Source organism: Acanthopagrus latus, chromosome 8 (assembly GCF_904848185.1).
Source record: "Acanthopagrus latus isolate v.2019 chromosome 8, fAcaLat1.1, whole genome shotgun sequence".
Lineage (NCBI taxonomy): Eukaryota > Metazoa > Chordata > Actinopteri > Spariformes > Sparidae > Acanthopagrus > Acanthopagrus latus.
In genome coordinates, this window is record NC_051046.1 from 30,019,058 (window position 1) to 30,046,243 (window position 27,186).

The window sequence follows — 27,186 nt, forward strand, 5'->3', positions numbered from 1 at the left end:
ATTTTCACCATCATCATAAGTAATTAAGGTTTAAAAAGAGGTCCACTTTGTTATAAAGTTGATTTTTTAGTTTCATTTCGACTTTGTCAAATATTGACATTTTGAGATTGTAGGCCGGGTCAGCCGCCATCCCAAAGCTTACAATAAAGTAACAATGTTCCTAAAAGAGGAAGCAGCCAATAATGTGAAATGCAATTTTTTTCATTACTGAACAAGAATGTCTCCACAAAACATCCAGTTATACCCAAGTCACTGAATAAAGTAATGAAGCTGTGTTTTCGTACAGTAGTCTGTGAGTTCTGGTCCGTCTGGTCCAGCAACACGCTCTCCTGATGGCTACCCTTGGCAGCATCATGAAATAAAGAAAGCTTTTATTGGACAAATAATTAATTCACTCGTGCAGGATGAGTCATGAACGTTTCTAATCAGTTTCCGGGAAATTACAAATTCTAAAATACCATTTAAAAAACCCTACAAAACAGCTTTTTGCCACTGTTGGGCCTGATACTGACGCACTGAGATATGGAACAAGACGTGATAAAAACAAGTAGCAATTTTGCTTTCAACATTGAAACCCTTTTAGCCTGGACATTTATAAATACACACTCGAAAATAGGTGCATTTTTTTCCTTTAAAAATCTTCTCCTACATTAAGCGCTTCAAAGATATTATGATCCTCTATCTGGGAATTTAATAAGCCACCCCGCTCCTCTCCTGACCTTTTCAGCCATCGTTCATTCATTCACTCCTCTCACAAAATCATTCATTCAATCATCAAATTCACTGTCCTCCTTTCTCCTCTTTCACTGTCCCTCCTGCACTGCCTCCTTCCTTTTATCCACCTCTTTCTTTCTTTATCTCAGATTCTCTTCCTTTCCCCAACTCTCATTCCTACCCCTCTGCCTGACTGCCCCTCCTTCTCATCCTATCTCTCCCTCTTTCTCTCTCTTTCTCTCATTCTATCTCTTGGCTACAGGAAATGGATTCTTTCCCGATCCAGGGGGTTGGAGGGCTGTACTTACTGTCCCAAACAAAGAGGTCACTGTGTGAATCCTCCAAAAATACAAAGAAGAAAAGGAAGGCAGATAAAAATCAGAAACCTCCTCACATCCGCCTCTCTCATACAAACACACACTTTACCTCTGCTGCACTCATGCAAAGCATTTCACTAATGATCAAAAGACACAATATACTGCTTTACACTGTACATTCCACTCATGAGGTACAAATACCATCAATACAGTACACAGCTAAGGCTCCGCAGTAGAATGAAAGCTCATTCCCTTGTGCAGGCATGCTCATATCGCTGCACACCTCTGAGAGGCAGAAAAAAATGAGAAAAAAAATGAGGTTGCCAGGTTTGATGAGCTGCATGCAAATGATATGTAAAAATATAAAACTGCGATACTTAAAACGGGGGCTGAGATAAGAGATTTGAAAATGAGGCACTCTTGGAAAGCAGGCTCCTGAACTGCCGGAGATGAGGCTCAGAGATAGAGAGGATAGAGGTTTTCCCTCTCCTCCTCTCCTCTCTTACACCTCCTCCTCCTCTTTCTTTCCTCCTCCACCAGCGGTAGCAGAAGCTGGTGCAGATGACAGCGAGATGCAGATACCAGCCAGTCATTGCCACTGACTGATGAACACCTCCCCCCTTTGTTTTTTTTATGTCTCTCCCTCTGTCTTTCCCTCTGTTGCTCTCTGTGTCTCTCTCTTTGTCTCTCTCTCTCTCTGATAGGCTCTTTTCAGGGTCAGGTTGACAGACAGAGATCTACTATCATGATGTGGGAAAGTTACGCAACAATAGCCCACAGTTAACATTTTCACCTGTCCTCAACATCTTTCCTTGATTGCGATGGAATAGTTTATCTAATCAAGGAACGACATGAAGAAGAATTCAAAAAGATTTAGAAAAAGACAACCAAGATGATGACAGAATTGGACAGTTCTTTCACTTGGCTACAATTTTTATGTGATTGCGGATGGTAGTGTGGTGCTTCAAATGTTGCTACAGCAAGGAATTGTGGGTGTGGAACATTTAGAGAGGGACTGAATGAAAAAAAAAATCTTTCAGGCATTTGATTCGGCCGACGTTGCGCAGTAGTGCAGGCTCTGCCTGTGAGCTTCTGCTGTACCCGTAGACTTTGCATTGTGAAGATGTCACATATTTTCTCATCACTTTTCTCAGCTCTAGGAAAGTTTTACACATACAAAACCTGGATCAAAAATTCATAAAAGAAAGAGTCATAATTGACCCCCTTTTTTTTTTTAGTTTGAGGTGTGCAGTTGAAGAGGACTGTTCAGATCCCAGTTGTGCCTTTTTTGTTTTTTTCAGTCTGTGTAATGTTCCACCATAGACTAAACACTCAATATTGTATTTCAGGTCACTTACTCAGTAAAGCAACAGTGACTGCTGATGGATTTCCAAGCTTACAAGTATAACCCTAAGCACTAGGGCTTTTTCAAAAGAGGCACTTTAAGTTGTCATAGTGGTAAAGCTCAACTGTTAACATCAACAAGATCTCCGTACTTTTCAAGTGTCCCAAGACAGTGTGACAGCGAGGCAACATGATGAGACAACATGAACAACACCAGGAACATAAAACTGAAGGAACTACCTGAAATTCAAAATAATCTTATTACCATACCTGCTTCAGGTACTGTGACAAGTCAAAATGTCCATTGTCAAGGGCCAAAAAATAGGCTTTTGCTTAAAAAGAGAAAGAAAAAAAAAAGAAAAAATCTGATGCTGTATCCTAACTCAGCAGGGGTCAGATTTTGACCAAGGTTACTATGATAACACTGGGAGGGTGTTATGTAGATGCAAAAACCTCTGCCTGTCTCCATTTAGTGCAAGAATACACAGGGATGTATGTGATGGCTAGCGGTTACTATTTGGCTCTGCCATCGCCTCTTGCCCCACTTCTCTCTCATCTGTGTCGTTTAAACACAGGAGTAAGGACAAGGAAGAAGTTGATGCAATTAGAAACATGCACTTTTAGCAATTTAAACAGGGTTTTGGAAAAGTTATAAAAAAAACATTCAATATTTTGAGGGAAGATGGCATATACCTTTGTTATTCATATGTTAAAAATGTATAAGAATGTTTTCCTAAAAAGGTAGAAACTTCAAATCTTTAGTTCATTCTTAAGAATGTTCCTTATGTATCAAGTTCTTCTGAGGGGCATCACAGGAGGTGTCTCAACACTCACCATAATCATTGATTTGTCATCTTCAGAAGGAGCGCCATTTTAATTAACATTCTAATTTGATGGGCGGAGGAGAGAGAGAAACAGACAGGCAGAGAAACACTGTTGATTAGTCCAGATAAAATACAAAGATCAGAATCAGGATGTAAACAAACCAGCTCAGATTCAATGCAAAAAAAAAGGATGAGAAAACAGCTTGAGAGAAAATAAGGAGACGGTGATCACCTTCACTTGCCCTTCCAGGGGAGTGAGGGAAGGAGGAAGTGGAGAGGAGACAAGAGGAGGTAGAGGGGAGGAGAGATAGAGAGTGAGAGAAGACTACCCAAAAAGTGTTTGAAAAGCCGTGGGTGGCGCGCCTTATCGCCCCAGTTCTCCTGGAGAGATTATTGGGGGATTAGTGCGAACGCTTGTTTCTAAAACATGATGAAAAGACGTTCAGCGCGTGATAACGCTTTGAACTCCCCTACTCTGCTCCTTCTAGGATCGTGCCTTCAGGCTGTCTTTCTACGAAAGACACGATTGGGGTGGGGTGAGCTGCTGAAGGAGGGAAAACATCTCCTGTGGTGTAAGTGTGGAGAATTCACTTTGGACATTTGTCTTTTAAACGGCTGCAACAAACTCTTAGTTTGTGTCCACTTAAATATCACAATGCTTTCATTTTCACTTCAGCTGAAATTTCACAACAATTCTGCAACTTTGGTCCAATAACATGAACTTGCACTATCAGTTAATTAAAGCAGGATCCAATCAGAAGGAGAGGAGATATAAGATCAGATTTGTTTTGTGTGATCCAATCAGAATAGCAGCAGTGGAATGCTTGTTCCTGGGTTGTCATGGGAGGCTCGCTGAGGAGGACCTGGTTATTCACTGAACCAAAAAGTGTGAGGAATCAGCAGCCCAGCTGATCAGATGATCTGTAAACATTATTATAACCTGTTCTAAAGACCAACAGCCATATCAGCCAGAATATATTTAAATAGATAAATGGTTTCATGCCTCTTTCTCAAGAGATGCAAATGGCAGGATTTCCATATGACACAGGCCAGTTAACACGCCACTAATCTACTGAAGGAGATCTGTTGGAAGGAGAGTGAGGACTGGATCTCATCTGCTTCTCTTTGCCTCCCCTGCTCTCTCTGCACTCCACCCTGATCTCTCAGAACTGACAAACTTACCTATACTGATAAACATACAATAACACTCAGACAAGCTTTAAACATCAGTATCAAAGACATATAATAATTTGATATTGTCTCCAATAAGCCACTGCACTTCATATTTTTCCCTTTGTGTACATGTGTATTTGTTGTGTGTGAATGCACATGAAAAATGCTTTCCATACAGTCATGATAAAAAGTTTACACACACTTATAAAGAACATGTATATCATGGCAGTCTTCAGTTCCAAAAGTGAGGACACAGGCCGTGGTATTTGCTGTAATGGGAAGTGCACTGGAAGTGCAAAAGGCTGAATGTGCACCGATTTCGATTTGTTGTAGTAAATCATGCCCACTTTGACCAATCGTTACTTAACTATATGGCTGGCCTCAAGAGTGACCCCACATCAGTACTGTTTCATTACATTTCTATTATTGCAACAAAAAATGAGAGTGACAAGGAAAAATGCATTTATGTGGATTAGTGTGTGGTGACTTAACAAAGGAAAAGTGTAGCAGAAGTGGGCGGGCCTATGTCAGGAAACCTAGCTCTATTCAGGGAAATGCATGAATATGATATTTAAGAAAGTGTTCTGTAAAATGTGGAAGTTAAAGGCAAAAACGGGCCAATTTGCACCAAATTTGGCACAGAGCCTCTGGATGACTTCAGGAACAAATGATTTAAGTTTGATGTTGAAAGCATTTAGTTTGACCAAAATATGAAACAATATGTGTTTTTTAGCTAGCAAAAAAGATTGTTTGGTTATAACTAGCAGATTTTTTGGAGTGCCAAAATTCTTTTGACAAGTTTTCATCAGACACATCTGGAGATTCTATGTGCAAAGTTTCAGATGGATGGAGCTTAAATTGTAGGAGGAGTTCGAAAAAGTAGGTTTAGCATATGTGGCGATTTAGGAAACGAAATGTGCACCGGAAGTGGGCGTGTCCTATGTCAGAAAACCCAGCTCTATTCGGGAACATATGGATATAAGGTTTGCAAATGTGTTATTTAAAATGTAGAATGAAAGGCAAAAACGTGATTGCATCCATTATCGGGCCACCTAGTGGAGTACATGTGCAATTTTTGGTGTGGAAGAACTGTGTCCTCTGCCATATGTACCATATAAATTTCAAAGCTCTTAGCATAATAGTTTGGCTGAAATTAATGTTTGTTGTTTGGTTTGTAATGAGCCATGCCCACATTGACCAGTCATGACCACCTTCAAGATATGGCCTCAGGATTGGCCCTACATCATACCGACCAAATTTAGTAAAAATCAGTGTAGCCATTCAAGAGATACCAACTTGTATATAAACAAATACAAACTAACCCATATTTTTAAACGCCCCCTAGTGGCCAAAATTCGCCAAATTCTGCGCATCCCTTCCTAGTGTCATGGCAACCAAGGATCTCAAATTTGTTAATAGCATTTAGTTTGACCGAGATACCAAACAGTCTACATTTTTATAGCTAGCTACAGAAATTTGTTTGTTAATAATTTGCACATTTTTTGACCGAGAAAAATTCTTTTGTTAACTTTAGATCAGGTCCAGCTGAAGAGTGTATGTGCCAAGTTTCACACAGATGGGACAAAATCCCAAGTAGGAGTTTGAAAAAGTAGGTTTTCCAGTTTTTGTGATTTTGCAAAACAAAACAAAACAAAACAAAAAACTTTCTAAGCAGAAGTGGGCATGGCAATGGCAATGTGATTCAGCTCCATTCAGGGAATTCAGGGGATACAAGGTTTTTGAATGTGTGACTTATGGTGTGGGAGTTATAGGCAAAAAAGCATTGACCTAGATTATAGTGCCCCCTGCAGGTGGATATATGTAGTTTTTTGTGTCTGAGGAACGTGCAGGTGTTTGCACCAACCCTCTAAATTGCACCGCCCTCCCTTGCACGGTTTAGCCTGCAGCCTGCAGCAAGCAGATGCGTTTCCTAGCACCACTGGTCCTAGGAAATGTCTCTGCTCGCATAAGTGTTCCCTCAGCCCCTCGGGCTTGGCCCCCTAAATATAGAGCGGATCAATGGGTGGGCATAAGAGTATAGTTTATCTTACTCTTTGCAAGCAAATGTTCCTTCACTTCGACTGATACGCTGGAATACTTCATCGTGCTTTTCTCCACACTGGATTTGAAATTAACAAAATGATAGGCAGCGCAGATCAGTTGACTTGCAATACATGTAATATGATATCTGATATTTGTCGAGGCACCATCAGAGACATGCCGATTCAACATCATGATAATGTTTGAGGCTATTGTTTATTTCAAAACAGATTTATCTACAGCCCCTTTTACACAGCCTGCTTAATGCAGGACTGTTGTGTCTGAATTCCGCCTTGCCATTCTGTATAAAAAAGTATGAAGAAAGAATGGGGGGTCATTGTTGTTCCATGTCTGAGCTGGCAGTGGAGGTAGTGACAGAAATGACCTGTGTTATGCATGGAACCCAAGACTGGGATATTAAAAAAGGCTGGAGTCCATGTCCCATTACAAACCTGACCTAACCTTTCCTCATTTTAACCATTCAGTTAAAACTATATACAGTTGGTGTGCAGTATGAAATTGGGACTGAGCAGAAGATTTAGACTGTGGTTGAAATGAGAAGTTTACAGGTGTGAACTGTGCAACTTCACTGTGTAACTCTTTATACAATCATCTTCTTAATCAGTTACTACATGAAAATAGTGCTTTTTGACACTGAAATGTATTATCCTTGTCACAGAGAAGGTATGTAGGTGAGCTTATCCTTTACATCCACTCTTCTAAAAAACAATCAGGGAATGCAGTGTGATGGTTCGAGCTGCAGGAATGAGCAGATCTCTCCTCTCCACCACACTGAATAGGATAGCCCTGACCCCTGTTGACCCACATGGGAGGGAGGCAGGGAGTGATGGAGGGATGGATAGAGGAGGGGGAGGATGTGGAGTGACAGGAGGAGAAACACAGGAGGAATGTGAGATTATAGCCACTATCTCCAGCAGATACTGAACGTACGCCTCCTCGCCTCTTCAGTCCACAAATAGGAGGGGAGGAGGATGGGGACAGAAAATGTGGAAGAAGAGAAAAATGGGTATTAAGAGTCAGAACAAGGTGCTTTCCATGTGAATGCAAGGCACTAAAATGAAATAAAAAAAACAGAAATGGATGTTCAATTTAAAGGACGAATAACATTGTATGGGGAACGGAAGGGAGGGAAAGAACAAAAGGTGACTGGGTGAGGGAATGTGTGAGTGAGTGCTCATGCACACATGCACATTCATAGACATCTATCTGTGCACTCAGATGATAAACAAAATCTTAGAAATGAGAGCCTATCAAGCAGGAATCAATCACTGGGGGTTGTTGTCCAGGAGGATGGCGCCATATGGAGATAAAAGACAGGCGGACGTCTGGGGAGGTCTGGGAGGAGAGGAGGAGAGGAGGGGAGAGGATGGAGCGGGAGTCTGGAGAGGGCTGGGAGGGGAGGTGTGTAGAGAGTGCTGATGGGGGAAGGCATGAATGTGCGGTATAAAGTCCGGTCCAGTTATTTTACCAGTCATTTTTTTGTGTATCAGATCAGAACAGTATCAGAACTGGTTTGAACCTAGATGTGGACTGCTTGAACTGGGTTGGATTCAAATCTGCTGAGCTACATTCAATACCAGGAGCTGAAAATGTAATTCAAGGTAAGACAAGGGAACCAGGTATAGCAACATAGATCAGTGCAAAAATGATGTTGGGTTAAGTGTTTGTGTATGTGTGTAAATGACCCAGCGTGTGTGTGTGTGTGTGTGTGTGTGTGTGTGTGTGTGTGTGTGTGTGTGTGTGTGTGTGTGTGTGTTTGCTTGAGTTGTGCTCCTTGCCAGGAAGCTTCTCCCAACATCAGTATCATATGATTAGATAGACTTGCACATGATGCAAAAACCCAGCCTATGACAGGGCTTCATCCGGTCCTACACACTCCTCCCAGTGAACACACACACACACACACACACAGCTGTTTTCAGTTGTCTGTCACACACATATTTGATAAATTGTTTAATTACTGTCTCTCATTGTTGGTGAACCATCTGACCTCTGAGCCTTTGACCTTTTCAACTGAGACCTTGATGTGCTGGTTGGCACCTTGCATGGTGGCCAACGCCATCATTGTCTGCTAAATGCCCTAAATGTAAATATTCAAGCTTTGAGTTAAAAAAAAAAATCCTGTCTAATCAATGCAAAAATGACAAAACGGCCCTACTGATGTCATTTACAATGCATTGACACTGAGCATACATGGTCAGCCCCTGTGTTGTGTGCAATCATAACCTGTTGCTACATTAAATTTGAGATAGTAAAACTGGACTGAACCTTCAAGCTCTTCAACAGTGTCACACAGGGCTGGAATTTCATCATTTTAGGGGCATGGCCTTTTGGCCTTCACTTTTTTTTTCTTTTAGGGGCACCAAGGACACATGACAGGACACAAAGGCCATTGAGTAAAATTAGATGGTGTTACCTTTCAGATTGATACCATAACATCCTACTTCATTATAAGACATGGGTTATGTATTAAAACCTGTATCAATACCAATATCAAGTTAATGTTACATTAGAAAACAGTTTTGTATAAAGTAGGGTTAGGGTTGGGTGATTTTGGTGACACTACACTGAATATTAGTGAAGTTATTGCTTATTTCTCCCAATGGAAATTCCCCAAAATTATGGCAAGGCACATTTTTCCAAACAAACAGTTGTAGAATAACCAGCAGGAGACTATGAAGTGTGGAGTGATTTTGGTGACACTACACTGAATAATAGTGAAGTTACTGAACAGTTTTTGTAGTGTCTCTGTTCGGTGTTGCACTTTGTAGACGGTCCTTGCACCCTCGTCTCACAGACGGCTGACCATAGAGAACAATGTTAATGTCCAGCCCGGAGGAGCGCTCATTTTGATGAAAATCTCATTGTCTACCTTACTACTGTAGGAAAGAGTCGTCGTTTGTGTTTTACCAAGGTTTCGCTTATGACTTATTTCCAACTTTACCAAACTAAATCCTACCACACATGTCAGTTACATTTCATATCAAAACTGGCCTGTGCTGTAAGTGTGGTTCCTCCGTTTTGAGATGCTGCTGTTGTTTGAGAGGCTCAGGCTTTCACATGAGATCATCTACATGATGATGAGACTCACTGCGCTGCATTGGCACTTTTTACATGGAACTTGGACAGGGCAAGGGGCACAAAAGGCCACTGTGACTACACGATGATTTATTTTCATGGGGCATCAAGCCTGTGAACTAATATAAGTCAATGGAGTGAACTTTATAAAGCTCTTTCTGCAAAGTGCTGTAAGTTAATGTCTCTCATTTACACAATCACACACACACACTTATATATTCAGAAAACAGACAAGAACCAAAAACAATGTCTGTAATGTTCTCTGATGATTATAAACGATATCTTCTCAACTACAGGATCGATTTTGATAATGTTTTTGAGTGTGCCAGTGTATGTAACACTGTTACTGTGATGTTACATGACATTTTTTGACATATTATTATTATCATCATTATCATTATTATTATTATTATTATTATTATTATTATTATTATTGAAGTTACCTATTTTCTGCATATTCTTGACTTTGAATGGGAGCAGCTTTAACACTGCTCTCATCATGATCAATGAAGTATTTCTGATTCTGAATCATATATTATGCAGTCAGTTGTCCATATCTAAAGTAAACCAAGCTGACAGTATGGTGGACAGATGTCACATTTATATGTCCGGATCTGGTTATTATAGCCACAGATTACATATTCAACTGTCGTGTTTCATCACAGTAACAGCGTTACATACATTGGAATCTGTAAACACTCTGGAAGAACATACGGCAGAAAACCATGCATACGACTATTTCCACGCAAACTTTGGCATTCATTAATTTGGACGTGAGCGGAAGCTACGATCAGATCAGAAGTCAGGTCTGAGATCATGTACGCAAATATGATTCTGTGGATTTGTGGTGCAGCACAGCAAAATCTGGCTGAAAATAATTAACAAACCTCAGCTGTCATTAAGCACAAGCAATCACATATTAAGGACAGATCAAAACAGATTCTTAAAACAAATAAAACAAAATAATTTTTTTAAAATTTAGCGTTTTTACTGATACCACTTTTTAAAAAATTAAACAATATGATGGGCTAAATAGCCTAAGATGGCAACTAATTATTACACATTAAAATTTGAAATAATCATAAATACAAGCAGAAATGTGTTTGCAAATTAACTCATGGCAAAACTGTGTAATTGTTTTAGTTTTTTTCTGATGGGTGTTACACAACTGGTACAAAAACTAAAAGCACCTGTTGAGATAATCATTGCTCCACTGTGGTTGGCCAGATGTTTACTCATTCCCCTATTTAAACAGATGCTTTGACAGTTAATAATTTGACGATGGCAGACTTGCTTGTTTTGGAGGAATAATACGCGCGTGTCAGACGTGAGCACGCTTTCAGAGACCGCAGGGATCTCCTCATGGAGAGTGATGCTTGGCTGATTACTCGCTTTCGGCTCCCAAGGCATGTGCTTATTGATTTATGCAACAATTTAGATGCTCTTTTGAAGAGGGAAACCAGGCGGTCAAATGCCTTACCTGTACCAGTTCAGGTGCTCGCAACACTGGGTCATTTTGGCCTGTTCAGTTTTGCACAACATTGCACTGGTGAATGGAGTGCCTTTTGATGTGCCGGCACAGCCAGATGAGGCAATGCCCATGGAACCTTGGCCAGCACAGCCTCCACTGGGGGCTATACGGAGGAGACAGGACCTCATTTGCCGTTTTTAAAACGTAAAGCATACATTACACTCAAATGCAAATGCTCTGCAGTATTTAATCAGTAATGTGAAATATTGTTGGTGAAATTGGCTAAAGGCATACTAAATACAGACAATGGACAACGTTTAGTCATTTAAACATTTTATTACAGCTTTTTTGGAGTTTCATTTATTTCTTTTAGTGTGTCATTTATTGCCTCAAGTGTGCCGACAACTGAGGCCAATAACCTGCACATCTCTACTTGTCTCTCCATGATAGCTTTTTCAATGCAAGCAAAAGGGGGTTGTTAGTTACCATTCTGCTCTGGGTCTGACGCAAGTGCGTTTGTGTCACCTCCACCACTTATGCCACAGATCAACTCAGACCCAGTCATCAAAAAATGTTTTCCTCTGTCCCCGTCAGTATCAGGCTGGAGTCTGGTTGGCCTCCTCCAATCTGCATGATGCTGCGCTTAGGTGCAGCAACACGTTTTTTGGTGGCCAGCTTTAAATCCGACCATTTTTTCTTGACCTAAATGTAAAGAATTGTCTTGATCAATTAGCAGGTATAAGATTTTAAGGTGCAGATGAAAAGATTCATTTAAATCGTTGGGCATAGGTTAAGTTATTGAGAACTGTATTCAAACCTCAGCCGGAGTCCGTTCCTCTATGGCAACGCTGTTGACTGCCCCCGTTATCTTCTTCCACACAGCCTTTTTATGAGCCCCTTTCATTCCACTCTTCAGACTGCCAAAAAGCACATCTTTGTTTTGCTCCACCTCTGATGTCAGGATGCCGATCTCCGTGTTGGAAAAGTTTCTTTTTTTTTTTACTTGTGTTTCATCTCTCCATGTTTGACCTCAGTGGGCGAGGCCTCCGAATCAGGAATATTTAAGGGCGTAATGTTAATGATGATTGAATTCAGCCACTTCATTTATCAAGGCCGCTCATTCGTACGCTGAGATTGGTCAGATTCCAATGTTTCATAAATTGCACGTGTGTCAATTATACGCTCAGATCTACACCCGTTTTCACACAAGATTGATAAATGAGAGCCTCTGCGTCTATGTATATAGTTGCTCATCACAACAAAATGGCACAAAAAGATGTGATCTGTGAACCCTGGATGATGTGCACACTATCTCATTGGATGGCAGTGTTGTCCATCACACACTCTACATCATGATTGGTTGGTTGATTTTGAAGACTCACTGTACTGCACATGGAAAGAGAAGGTAAACTACATTGTGTGATTTAAGTGAATTTAACATTTAGAGGGCAAGTGTTCATGTTGGGTCTGATTCCCTCAGCAAAAACATGTCTGCATATTGTAACTATAGCATTAGCTATAGTAGTCCAGTTATAGTGGGGAATTAAACTTGCTGGGAATCCATCCACCTCAGCCAAAATATGCAACATAGCGTAGCTGAGACGGTGTGTAGAGGGCTCCGTTTTAAAGCTAATCTTATAGCTACAAATTATCCTCTTAAAATGAGTAGAGGACGTCAACTAACTCTGCCCACAGCTAACACAGTTTGAAGCTGTAGATAAAACTCTGGTTTTATTTTAAATTATGCAACTTAAGTTGACATTGGCACCAAGCAGGCTAGGATATAGGCAAGGGGGAAAAATAATGCTCTAAAATTGGGTTACATTTTGCTGTGGGGAAAAACTGACATGGCCATGTATACATAGGAGTCCCTCAGTATAACTGTATGAAAATAGATGCTAAGGGTACCCGCAGGTCTCCCCTTTGCAGACATGCCCACTTTATGTTAAATGCATGCAATTTGGGGTAGAAATTATGTCTTTTACATGCAGTTGTAACATGATTATAATGGATTAATCAAAATGTATTTTTATATTCCTTATAATAATTGTATAATTCCAGTATTTATTTTACTTGGCAGGCAAGGTATTTTGGTATATTTCTGTGACAGCTCGGGATTTAATCAGATATTAACCTATGAAACTGCCTTTATGTAAGTTAAGGTTCATGTTGTGTTATTTGAGTTGACCTGTCAAGTTTTTTTGGACTCACTGTGTTACCGTTTTATTGTTTATTTTTTTCTGTCTTTTCTTTCTTCAAGTGAAACTGTGCTTGCTGAGTCTGTCAACTGTTGAACCTCGGGCAGTACCATTTGAGATGTAAAATGTAAATCATGTTATATGGCAACTGTAACAGTGTGTTTATCTTATTCATTTTTAATGTGTAGGGCAAGGAGCTGTACAGCAGTTCACCACCGGCCACGTTATTGTGTTTTTTTGATTATCCAACAGATGTGCTGTGTTGCTAAATAATCAGCTGTGCTGTGAACCAAAGGAAAAGTCATTGAGTGGTCTCTTCAGTCTGCTGAGGTTGAGCCGAACAGATGAGGTTACACAGTGCAATTGTTATTTTCACCATTCCTTAAATGAGGCATTTGATTATCTTTGCATACTGTGTGCCTTAAACAGTTTGTGTGTTGCAAAAAATAGGTATGAACAGAAAGCTGTGACTGTTGTTGATCCAAGGAACATCATATTATTGATCTATTGTGATCTTAGCTCTCACTAGTTTTATCATTTATAGCAAGAAATCATTTCAGTAAGCCCATTAACAACCCTGAAATAAACACCTGTAGGGCATTTAGGGAGTGTATGTGTTTCTTGGTGAAGTGACTCTAATCTCAGTAGTTAGGTGTCAACTTCTCTTTTCCCTGTGTTTCATTTTGTGATTTAGAAAATTACTTCTCCTCTATCTTTTGAATGATAATTCCTGTCTAGTAACAGGGTTGCAGTCATTTGACCTATCTTGGCTGCCAGTGCTCAGAACCATCAGCAGCTAGCTTTCTAGCTAGCCACTGTAGAGAGATTCAGGTTGGGTGGGTTAAAAAACAGATATTTAGGCCCAACTTTCAAGGATTTCATCATCCCTTCACCACATATTTGTTTTCTCATATAATTCACCTGAGCAACATGTACGTCTACTCAATAGAAACACAGATGCAACTAATGTGGACAGCAACAAAACTATTTTATTTGTGGTACATGTCATGACTCTAGGTTCATGTTTTTTTGTTATGTTCAGATATCATGGTTTTGTGTCTTGTAGTTTTCTGCATTTGATTTCCATGCATTTTTGTGTTGTGTCTTACGTTTTGATTTTGATGTGTCCTTGAAGTTCTTCTGAATGTTTCCATAGTTGCAGTTTGTCTCCCTGTGTCTGTCAGCATTTTCTCCTCCTTGCTCCTCCCCCTCGTTACCACACCTGGCTTCCACCCTCCTCACCTGTTCCTTGCCTTGCCGTTGGTGTTGGTGTATTTAGTCTGTGTCTTCCCTGCACTCCTTGTCCGGTCATTGCATCTGTTCATGTACCTACCTGCCGCTGATTTTGCCTTTGTCTGCGTCTGCCTCATGTTCCTGTATGTTCCTGTCTGCTCCTGTTCATGCGCCTGCTCCTGCCTGTTCCTAGTTCCCCATGGTATGTGTTTTTGGACTTGAGTTTTGCATTTTGCCTTTTGATTTGAACTTTGCTTTTGATTTGAACTTTGTTTAGCTATCTTGGTTGCTACTTTGCTTTTGTCCCTTTTGTCTAGTTTTTGGTCTTGCCCCGTTTTTGTTTATGTACTTGTTTAAATAAAGCTTGCCTTCCATTCCCCTCTATCCTGCCTCTTCATCAGTCCATCAGTAACTGCGTTTGGGTCCTCCTCCTACCTATATAGTATTCCCCTTTAACCCCGTCCTGAACCAAGACCAAGACTGCATGACAAATTCTGCGAGCAGGGCTCGTCAAATAGCTGCTAGCAAACTTTTCTTTCAAGCACATGCCTCAGCCCATGCCTTAGCCCATGCCACAGCCGAAATGTCTCCTTTCTGTGGAAGCCAGTTGGCCTACAAAGTGCCCCCACCGAGAAAGCGATGAGCCCGTCCATGTCCTGTCTCCCTGAAATCAGGCCTTGGGGTCCCAGCCCATGCTTCGGCCCATACTTTAGCCTCAGCCACACCGACCGGCCGACACCTGCCAGTAGCTCCCAGTTGGCGGCCCGGTCGACACCTGCCAGTGGCTCCAAGTCGGCGGCCTGGTCGACACCTGCCAGTGGTTTCCTGTCAGTGGTCCAGATGGCACCTACTTCTGTTCCGAATCCATTTCCTGCTCCTCGGTCGGAGACCTGGCCGAGACCCGTGCCTGCTCCAGAGCCTGCTCCTTGGTCGGAGGCCCGGCCGAGACCCGTGCCTGCTCCAGAGCCTGCTCCTCGGTCGGAGGCCCGCCCGAGACCCGTGTCTGCCCCAGAGCCTGCTCCTCGGTCGGAGGCCCGCCCGAGACCCGTGTCTGCCCCAGAGCCTGCTCCTTGGTCAGAGGCCCGGCCGAGTCCCGTGCCTGCTCCAGTGCTTGCCCCTTGGTTGGAGGCCTGGCCGAGTCCCGTGTGATCTTCCACTGGCTCCCAGTTCGACGACTCCCGGGGAACCTCCGTCAGTGGTCCGGCCAAGGTCAAGGAGGGTTTCTCAGCCTGCGGCCCGGGCTCCAGTGGGTTCCAGCCCATGCCGCCTCCGCCTTCATCACTGGCCTCCAGTGGGTTCCAGCCCTCGCCTACGCCTTCGTCGCCTGCCTCCAGTGGGTTCCAGCCCACGCCTGTGCCTTCGTCGCTGGCCTCCAGTGGGTCTCAGCCCACATCCCCAGCCTCCAGTGGGTCTCAGCCCACATCCCCAGCCTCCAGTGGGTCTCAGCCCACATCCTTAGCCTCCAGTGGGTCTCAGCCCACGTCCCGGGCCTCCAGTAGGTCTAAGCCTTCAGTTGGTCCCGGTCCATGTCTTCGTTGTCGGTTTCCAGTGGGTCCCGGCTCACGCCGCCTCCGCCGGCATCCAGAGAGCCTTCGACTTTGTCTTCGCCACATACCTCCAGAGTGCCTTTATCTTCGTCACAGACCTCCAGAGCGCCTTTACCCCCACCGTTGGCCTCCTGAGTGCCTCAGTCTTCGGTGTCGACCTCCTGAGGGTCCCCACCTTGGCCTCCCTCTTCCCAGCCAATTTGGACTTTGGCTCCCCTACCGAACCCCTCCACCCCGCATCATCGTTTCGACTCTTACCCTCCTCCTGACCCCCTACACCCTCCCGGCTTTGTTTGGACGCTTTTTGTATTGTGAATTATGTTTTGATTTTGATGTGACCTTTAAGTTCTTCAGTGTGTTTCCATAGTTGCTGTTTGTCTCCCTCTGTCTGTCAGTGTTTTCTCCTCTGTGCTCCTCCCCCTCCTTACCATACCTGGCCTCCTCCCTCCTTACCTGTTCTTTGCCTTGTCGTTAGTGTCGGTGTATTTAGTCTGTCTTCCCTGCACTCCTTGTCCGGTCACTGCATCTGTTCATGTATCTGTCTGCCTCTGATTTTGCCTCTGTCTGCATCTGCCTCAAGTCCCTGTCTGCTCCTGTTCATGTGCCTGCTCCTGTCTGTTCCTAGTTCCCCTATAGTATTCCCCTTTAACCCCGTCCTGTCAGTACATTAAACAGAAATTATGAATAATATGATTAATCTTTTGTGTTACAGGGGGTGAACAACTTGGCTATGTTACAGGTCCAACTGACTTACAGAGTTCTCCCCAGACGGTGGAACAGCGGGGAGAACCCTGGACATATCTGGGTCTATGTAAGTACATCGCTTATTTTGTTCTAAGTTTATTTTTCACGTGTATTCATTCCACAGGACTTTGTTGTGTTGTTTTAAAATTACAAAAAGAAATGTTATTTCATTATTCATTTCTAAATCCAACGTACTTACATAAAAAGAAAACAAAGAATGACTACTCGTGCCTCAAAAAAAGTATGAATATAAAATGTATAAACCATATGAAGGTTAACTAAGTGCAATGTAAAGAGTGGACATGGACTGTGCTCCTCATGACAATTCAGTAATTAGTCTATATCTGATAGTTTGCCACTATGGTATGGTATGGAATTTATTTGTAATCTGGGCTTTCTGTCATTCTTGCAGGTACATCAGGCACTATGGCACACTGGATGGATGGATATCGGTTGAGAAGGCATTTGGTGAGATGACCATAGTCAAATAAGTCCTCATACACAAATACTGCTGAAAGACTAAAGTAATGAAATGCTTTGCATTGTTGTGCAGCTGTGTGGAAAACTGTTAGACACTTCTTTAAGAAGTTTAGCTGAGAAGAGACACATTAATAAACTGTCCTTACACTACCAACTGAAACAGTCAGTTGTTACAGGTTGGTTAAGGCAATCTGCATTATTTTCTGAAGAGATCACGATTGTCAGAAATGTTAAATGTCATCATGATTCCACTCAAAGTGTTCTTTATAAAATGCTGCTGTTTTGTATACTAAAGATGGTGACTTTAATAAAGGCCTTTTTTCAACATTTATGAAAGTGTCGATATACTGTATATGTGCCAGAATAGCTCCAGCATTTCTCATTTTTGTCTCCAATGGATGGCTCAAATCAAGCTCCGTCCTGTCTCAAGTAAGGTTCCTGTTGCTAGCTGTCAAGTCTCACACAATGCTCCCAAGGAATATTAGGTGAAACAAACGAGAAATCTCAGTTTTGTCTCCCCAGTACTGGAAAGGAGCAAGCTTTCAGCAGTAAAATTATGGCTCCAGTATTGCTAAATTTTGTCTCCAAAGGAAGGCTCAAATAAAGCTCTGTCATGTTTCAAGTAAGGTTCCTGTTGCTAGCTGTCAAGTCTTGCCTGTTGCTCCTAAGGAATTTTAGGAGAAACAGGCAAGAAATGTTTGAGACCAAAAAAGACTACAACAAGACTGAAATGAGAACTCTTATTAAACTCCTTTACGGCTCCAAGATTTAAGCAGTAAAATTTTCCTCTGAATGTGACCGAATCTTTACAGTGGTTTCTGGAAAGTGATCACATTGGAGCTCTTACCTCTGCCTCCTGATCATCTGTGCTGCCCTCTGATTGCAGGATTCCTGGATAGGGGCCCCAAGTTGTGTCTGGATGAAGGTCCCTGCCAGCCACCACCCTGCTGTCACAGCCATCTTTACTCAACTCCAAGTCATCTGGAAGGAGAGAAGGAGAATAAAACATTACTACAGTCTCTATTAGTGGTCAAGCAGTATTTTTTTTCAGGGGCAAAAACCAAACAGATTATTTATAATCAAGGGAACTGATTACCGATATACATTTGCAGTAACAATTATAACCTCTTAGTGTCAAAAGTGTCTAGTTACTTTGCAGACTAGGATTCCTCAATGTAGACAGGTTACTACAGGTGACCAGTGACCAGACTTTCCCTACGGACTCGTCATTGCCGCAATTTACCTCTGCTAGTTTGTGTGTGTGAGGCTGTTGTGTGCGCCTCTGATTGGTGTACAAACTCTTACTCTGCCTTAGCCAATCATCATCACTTATGTGGTTGTCTTGCCCCTCCCTCCTCCCTCACCAAAGAAAAAAACAGCTTTGCAGCTCCTGTGGCTGAAGAGCCAAGTCAGATGACAACAGCTTCAATGAGCAGCTTCAGTTTATAACATGCCACATTTAATTGTCGGTAACGGTAACGGTGTTGTAACGATGGAAATAGTAATTAGTTAGATTAACGATTACGGAGAAAAATAACGCTGTTAGCGACGCTGTTTATTTTAACACCGTTATTCTCATCACTGCATTTAACCAGTCAGACAGTAGTGAGGGTGGAACCACTGACATTGGTGGGAGGATGCTGTATCAGAGACACAGTGCAGTTACTAAATCTTGTCAGAAATCAGATACAAACAATACCGATGAGGCCCCAATAATTGGCCAGGTCAGTAATTCGTCTTTTTCCAATTTTAAACTGTTCTCTCTCATTGCATCAATAGGGAAACACTCAAAGATACTGTTAATTGGTAGAAACTATAGTAGCTAATCAAAATAATGGTTTCAGCCTTTAAATGTCCAACTGGTTGAAACATGACCCACCATTTTTCACATGGATCAGGCGACAGGCTTGAAAAGGGAAAAAAAGGAAACAAGTGGCAAAAGCAGCATGTGTCCTAAACTTGACAAGGCCTTACAGCAGCTCAGACCATCCAGCATAAACCATTTGCAGCTCAACAAAATGGGGGAGTTTAATACAAACTGAGTACTTTCTGTCCTTGCTGCTCCAAACAGGGAAAACTTCTTGTGTACTTCCTGAAAGTGATAACTGTAGAAGCATAGCAATGACGGCTGTGGTCTGAGCAAGCTGCAGCCCAGATGGAGCCAGTTAGCCTGGAGGCATGGAAGACTGCTCTATCTATTTAAAACCTAAGGGTGCAGGCGGAGCAGCAGTCAGAAGCTTGGAGAAGTCTCTACACATAAGACGATATATGAATGAATGAAGTCTGAGCAACACAGGAGAGTTTTGCTGTAAGAACTGCAGCGACTGACTGCATGGGATTAATGCCAATGGTTTCAGTTACATGAGCAGCTTCAGGGTTTACTTCTGGAGAAGCTTTCATGTCATGACCATCCATCCAACTCTCTCTGATCAAAACACATTTAAAATCAGCCTCCCCACCTTGCCTCATATCCTCCTCCCCTCCTCATCTCGTCCATGGTTCAAGTGACTGTTTCGGGGGGTCGGTCTAAAGTGGTGGGCCTGATAAGAGTGTTTGTCTAACACTCTCCATGTCAAAACACTCATCTATCTTCTCTGTATCTATCCCCACCAGAGAACAACAGACAGATGCTGATAAAATGGCTTTCCCACAGCCGGTGGGGTGGGGAGGAGGTGGTGATGGTGGGGTTATGGAAGGGGAGGAGGGAGCAGGAAGGAGTGTGGTTTGAGGGAAGAAAGTGGGAGGTGCGGTGAGAAATAAACGTTTATTTAATAAAATGACTCCTTAAATGCCAGACAGTGGTAGAAAATATTGTTTTATGGACTGTTGCAACACAGGAATTTGTGTGTTTCTCTTAACTTGCTGCTCAAAGTTGGAATGACACACGATATGATAACACACACGTCACACAGGGATACAATCTTATGGCACTAGTTGACCTGATTATATCTGTTTTAATAAGATCAAAATTAAGCCAACCAAGTCAGTGCACTAGAATAAAATGACTTCATGTAGCCTACTTTAATTAGTGTAGGGGTGTAGGCACTTTTTATCAGTTTTTGAAACAAGTGCTGACACACTTTGTCTACAGGCGATAGTATATCTTGCACAGCAAGAAGGCCTGCTTTTTTATTCTCTTGCCCTAGTGCACATGGGAGAGTGACATAGATGCTAGACGCAACAAGAGCTGAGCTGACCTATTGTGCTTGGGTCAGGTTGGGCTGAATTTTTCATTGAATGACTCAAGTTTTGGGTAGAGCTCGATTTCACATATTTTGGTAACTTCTTTGTCAGATGACACTAAATTAGAAAGGAAACATCCAGGTTGTTGGGGTCTGGTCTCCTCACACTTGATGGTTGTCAGGTTCTGTTGGGCTTTTGACCTAAATTTTCCATGTTCAAGTTGGGTCAGCATCACATTTCAGTCCCAAGTCGTGTGTCAACCCAAACATGACTCCTCAGACAGTCTAACCTGTTGGCTGCAGAGTCTGAAGTCCAGAGTCTGTCCAGCCAGTATCCTATCTCCTATCATCCTAGGGGCCTCAGTTTGGCCACTCTGACCCTCCTTATCTCAGCACTCCATCAATGTCCAGTCTGCCTCTGTGCCATTGGTCAAACCTCACCACATGGGACTTTTATCAGCCTGACCAGCTCAATTGACCCTCATTGTGAAATGGTGCAAGGATTTGACCTCAGTGAGCCAACACAGATATTAACCTATAAACAAGGCAAACACACCAAGTCCGTAATGGAACTGTAGACATGTGGTCTGTATGTCCATGACTCACTATTCTTTATAGCCTTAAAATGTGGGTTATTCTAGTGGGGCGACTGTGTTTAACGATGAGTGGCAACATGACATGAATGAATGAAGTAGATGCTGCAAAGTCAAGATCAATTTAATTAAAATCAATTTTTGTTCTTTTTTCATACTTTTCCACCTCAGCCATGTGCATGCTCTATGACATTCAACCCTGCAACCTTCAGTTGAGGGAATGTTGTGCCAAAGGAAGGTTTAAGGTTTGCCTTCTTCAAGGTGGCTAAAATATGTCCTGCTGTTGGTCCTGTTTAGCAGTACAATGCTCTGCTTCCCTGTCAGTGCTGAGAGCTGCTTCAAACAGAGGGAGAGCTGATGGTCATCTACTACAGGTAATACACTAAGGATAAGTGCCTTATACAACTCAACATCAAAAGACATGAACTATCACTTTAACATCATTATTACTGCTTAATCAATTGACCAATTACATGCATATATACAGCATATAAATGCAAATTATAGAGTATAACTGATTAATTATGGGCAGCATAAATTACTGTAGATTACGTAGTCAGGGCGTCACTTTTGTTAAACACTGTGATTTCATATTGGTAGAAAGAAGGTGCTGTCGGTGCACCTCCACTAATGAGTTTGCTTGCTAATCCCAGCAGGTTAGCTGTGTTCACTGGGGTAACATGAAGCCTCCAATAATACTAATCCCTGTTAATTACTGCCCACCGTAGACCTGAGGAATAACCCAGTGTCTTTATCAACATGGCTGCACTGGCTACCACTACACTCACTGCTCTGTACGATACTACCACCTACACAGCTGTATACTGTACTGTACATGCAGTGCATGCACGTGCACACCCCCACACACATCATCATTCTTTCTGTCAGTGTTGGATGACCGATCCTGAAAACACAAGCCTGGATGGGCTTGTTATGAATATCAATCAGTTCCACTGTATCCACATTAACACACACTAACTTACAATCTCTCTCTGATGCACACATCATCACAACAGTTTACACCCCCTGTCATCAGCTGCACATACACACATATTCACAAAGGCTTATCAATACAGACTCTTCTGCAGACTCAATACGGACTCTTCCCTGACGAGCCAGTCAGACACAATTAACCAATGTGGGGGGTGAGGTGGAAGGGGGGTAGAGCTGAAGGTGGCAGACAGCTGTTAGAAGAGACCAGAATGGTGTTGATGGTGTATGAGAAATTGTTTGATCAGTGTTTTTTTTTTTCAGTGTGTGTGTGCGTGTGTGTGTGCGTGTGTGTGTGCGTGTGTGAGTGTGTGCATGTGCGTGCGTTTTGCTTTGCCAGTCTTAGTCTACCAACTGTTTGGTCATTTAAAAGAGTGAGTTCGGGCACTGGAAAATACACAAAGCAACAACGAAGCCCTCGGGAAATAAATACATTTCTGGAATCACTAGATTTACCCTCCATAGGTGAAGAGCAGAACAAAGCATTGATGGCAGATATCACAAAGGAAGAAATAGAAAAGGCAATTTCTAAGTTGAAGGCCAACAAAGCACCGGGAACAGACGGCTTTCCAGCCGAATGGTACAAGACCTTTAAAGAACAAATAGTACCGATACTCTTGGATTGCTTCAATCATACACTTAAAGAAGCTGAACCACCAAGAACATGGAGTGAAGCAATCATTTCAGTTATTCATAAGGAGAGTAAGGATAAAAAAGAGTGTAGTGCTTATAGGCCAATTTCTGTATTGAACATTGATTATAAGTTGTATGCGTCAATACTGTCTAAAAGATTAGAACACATCATACCAGAACTAGTGGATCTAGATCAAACAGGCTTTGTGTGCGAGAGACAGACGCAAGACAATATCAGACGGGTGCTACATATACTTGATCACGTGACTAAAGGAAAAAAACAAGCTGTAGTGCTCAGTCTAGATGCCGAAAAGGCGTTTGATTCGGTCCGCTGGGAGTACTTATATTTGACGCTGAGAAGATTCGGATTTAAAGAAGACTCTATTAGATGTTTTGAAACCCTGTATTCTTCCCCAAATGCCAGGATAAAAATTAATGGACATCACTCACAGCCGATTGAGCTGGAGCGAGGCTGCCGTCAAGGTTGCCCTCTCAGCCCAGCTCTTTTCGCCCTATTTATCGAGCCCTTGGCACAGTCAATCAGGGATGACCCGGTAATAAAAGGAGTGGTGGTCGGAGGCATGGAGCAAAAGATTTGCCTATATGCAGATGACGTTTTACTGCTTATAACAGAGCCAGAGACTAGCATTCCTAGGTTGATGTCTACACTAAAAGAATTTGGGTCTTATTCCGGATATAAGTTAAATGTGCAAAAAACTCAAATTTTAAGATATAATTATTCTCCTCAAAAAGACATACTGGATAGATTTGATCTTAAATGGAACTCAAAAGAGATTAAATATCTGGGGATCCGAATACCTAAGGATTTATCCAAAATATACGAAAGCAATTTTGGTCCCGTAAGTAAAAACATCAAGTTAGATATCGACAGATGGTCTCAATTGCCCCTAGACATGCACAATAGGATAGAAACGATAAAGATGAACCTACTTCCCCGACTCTTATATCTCTTTCAATCCCTCCCAGTAATGATTACACAAATGCAATTTAACGAATGGGATAAGTGGATCTCTAGATTCATATGGGCAGGTAGAAGACCAAGGATCCAATTCAAAACACTGCAATTGGCTAAAGAGAAAGGGGGCAGATCACTCCCATGCCTGGTAGACTATTATAAGGCAGCGCAATTAAGACCACTGGCATGCTGCTGCAACCCAAATTATACAGCAAAATGGAAGGATTTGGAAATTTCACAATTAGACGTACCATTACAATCTATACTGGGCAGTAAAACACTGTATGAGCAGCATTCTGGTGGCCTGAACCAATGGTCTAAAGTTTGTTTTCGCATTTGGTTTAAGGAATGTGGGTCACCATCACTTCAAAGACAATCTAAGTTACTGAGATGGGTTGCCTTTGACCCCGACTTCAAGCCGGCAAGGATTGACGGAAGGTTTATACATTGGTATAGAAGAGGAATCACCTCTTACTGCTCAATTACATCCAAGGGAGAATTTGACAGTTTTCAGAAAATTTCGGATACATATGGGCTGGAAAAAATAGATTTCTTTAGGTATCTTCAAACTAGGTCTTATTATAACGATCAGGTAAAACCACTTGAGGAAAGTGAGACCAACTTAATTGACATATTTATTGACATGTACAAAAAAAAGGATAATAGGAAACTTGTTTCAAAGTTGTACTCCTGTATTCAATCTAATAAGATACACTCAACAGATAAGATTAGATTAAAATGGGAGAAAGAATCTCAAACTGTCATCACAGAAGAAGAGTGGTTGAATATTTGTTCTGTGCAGTCAACTTCCACTAGTTCAGGTCTCTGGAGAGATTTTTGTTGGCGGAATCTGGTTAGATATTTCATAACCCCTAAGTTAAAATGTGTGCAAACAGGGGAGACGGCCGGGGGACTGTGTTGGAGGAACTGCGGTGAACAGCTAGCAGACCATTTTCATATATTTTGGGGCTGCCCAGCTATTCAGCCATACTGGCAAAAGATTACACAAGTAATACAAAACATTTTTGGTGGTGGAATTAACAGCTCTTTTTCTACAATCTACCTAGGTAACATTGCACCCCATATATTGGGGCCAGACAAATATCTTTTAAAAGTATTATTAGCAGCCAGTAAGAAAACTGTAACTCGAAGTTGGCTGCGGGCCGCGCCTCCGGCAGAGTCTGACTGGATCAATATTGTGACCAATATTCAAAATATGGAAAGAATGACTTTCTCGTTGAATCTACAGACCGATAAATATTTGCACTATTGGAAAAAATGGATTGTGTACATGTCCACAAGAGATGCTCATTGAGCTGTCATTATATTTGTAACTCCACCAGTATAGTGTCTGAATGGATGTATAGGTGACCAACTGTTTGTTCTATGTATTTCTGTATATTGTCTATGCGCTGTTTATAAAAATAAAGTACAAAAAAACAAAAACAAAGCAACAACGTAACGTTTGACAGAATCAAATCCATTCCAAGAGAATTTGTTTTTGACTGTGATGCTGATGTAAAAAAAAATCAAAGACATACAATTAAAAAGAATAACTATCAGTGATGTCAAAGACAGGGCAAATTAAAGAGGAAGACTGAGTTTCATTCACACACACACAGTTGCTGATATTGCTGCATCAGTTAATATAGTGAAATAGCATATTGGTCAAAACAATAAGTCGATTCCCACCACCTTTGACGGCCTCACAAAAGTTGTCTTTTGGGGCGCACAGGTGGTCGAGTGGTTAGAGCGCATGCCATATACGTGGCCGACCCCGGTTCAAGTTTTGCTGCAAGTCACATCCCCCCCATTATCTTTTGATCTCTGGAGTGGCTAGGGATGAGATAAATTACGCAACAATACATAAATACTCAATTTAAATCTGTTCGTCCTCAGTGTTCCAACCTTTTGTTGACCACTGTGGAGAATATTTAGACCAGGGGTGGAGAACCTTTTTCCTGTCGAACGCCATTTCAGTTTTCGTACCATCCCTCAGGGGCCATGACATTTTTTTTTTTTTTTTTTAAAGGTAAGCAGCTCACAACATAATTTTTAAGGCCTCTTTAACTTAATTGCAATAACATAAATATCATGACTATTAATTAATGTTTTAGCCAATTTTAATTTCATCCATCTCAGTGTATCTTAATCCAATTAATTGTCTGTTCCTGTTGTTTTTATATTCACTGATGTTTCACAGTTTAAGCAGTAAACAACCTATAATATACCTGAAATCATTTCAGAGCATTCTGATGTGAAATTAAAAAAAATAGCTCTCATAAATCTCATATATCAGCTTTAAATCACATGAAAATGACAGATCTGAGTTGTCTCATATAAAGTTGGCTACTATCAATCTGAGGTGAAATTACTGAGTGGAAACAGGGAGTGAAAGCAGGCTGAATATAGCGCCAATGTCATTTTTCGAGTGATTTAAGAGGGCAGCATCTGTTTATTTTCACATCAGAATGCTCTGAAATGATTTGAGGTGAATTATAAGGTTGTTTACTGTCAATTTGAGGTGGAAAAAAAGAAACTTACTTATCAGCATCATTATCATATCAGCGTAACCTAATGCAATGGCTAGAACTGCTTCTCCTTGGTGAGATGTCTGGTGTCAGGTGTCAGTGATGACGTTGCCACTCAGCTGGTTCTCCAGGTTTGGGTGTTGTGTTCAATGACCTTGGTCTAGGCCCAGAAAGACAGACACCTGCCTCGAGGGCATTTAATTGCACATCTGAAATAATTTTTCCTGAATTAATTTTTTGTGAATGTATTTACGGATTGCCTCGCGGGACGGACCAAACTGTCCCGCAGGCCATATATGGCCAGAGGCTGGAGGTTCCCCACCCCTGATTTAGACACTGCATTGTTTAGTTAAATCCAATTCCTCAATTGGATTTAACTAAGCAAATAGGTCAGAGCCTTCCATTGGATAATTACTGCTGGCAACAAGTTATTTAACTCTAACTGATGCAGTGAGTAGCCTCTCATTTCTTAAACAACCATGCAGAAATACATATTCTGTGGTTGTGGCCTGCATCAATCAAACTGTAAAAAGTCAACAAATCAACAGTAGAACTCATAGCTATGTTTAATAGTGAAAGCACAATGTGAAGTGAACTGGATTGGGATTGGATTGGGACTTAACAGCTGTGTAGCCTTAAGAAAATCACTAATCAGGAAAAAAGGCCTCACTTTTTTGGGAAGCATAAAGATTGGACTCTGGAGCAATGGAAAAAGGTTGTGTGGTCTTATGAGTCCAGGTTTCCCTGGTTGACAGAGTGATGGCCACATCAGGGTATGAAGCGAGGCAGATTCAGTGCTTCACCCATCATGCCTAGTGCCCAACATACAAGCCTGTGGGGGTAGGGTTATGATCTGGGGTTGCTTCAGTTGGTCAGGTCCAGGTTCAGCAACATTATATACGTATATATAACAATGAGGCCAGCTGACTACCTGAATGACCAGGTTCTTCTATCAGTGGATTTTTTTCTTCTATTTTTCTTCTATGACACGGGCATATTCCAAGTGACAATGTGTGACAACAGTGATAATTATTTAGATTTATGAGTGATTTTAACTAGGAACAAAATAATGCTTAAATCAGGAAATGGAAACCTAC

General features: G+C 41.8%; 1 protein-coding gene and 1 long non-coding RNA gene across 5 annotated transcripts in view; one reads left to right on the plus strand and one right to left on the minus strand.

Moving 5' to 3' along the window:
- zfpm1 (zinc finger protein, FOG family member 1) overlaps window positions 1–27,186 on the minus strand; it is a 127,707-nt gene that overhangs the window by 19,148 nt on the left and 81,373 nt on the right. For all 4 annotated transcript variants that reach the window (XM_037106413.1, XM_037106411.1, XM_037106412.1 and 1 more), the window contains one exon: window positions 18,032–18,165. In XM_037106413.1, coding sequence (XP_036962308.1) covers window positions 18,032–18,165 — 134 coding nt within the window. The remainder of the gene's footprint in view (window positions 1–18,031; window positions 18,166–27,186) is intronic.
- Window positions 7,352–18,201, plus strand: LOC119024033. The gene is made up of 4 exons (XR_005076388.1): window positions 7,352–8,034; window positions 16,673–16,771; window positions 17,117–17,172; window positions 18,071–18,201. It is a non-coding gene; the product is annotated as an uncharacterized LOC119024033 (long non-coding RNA).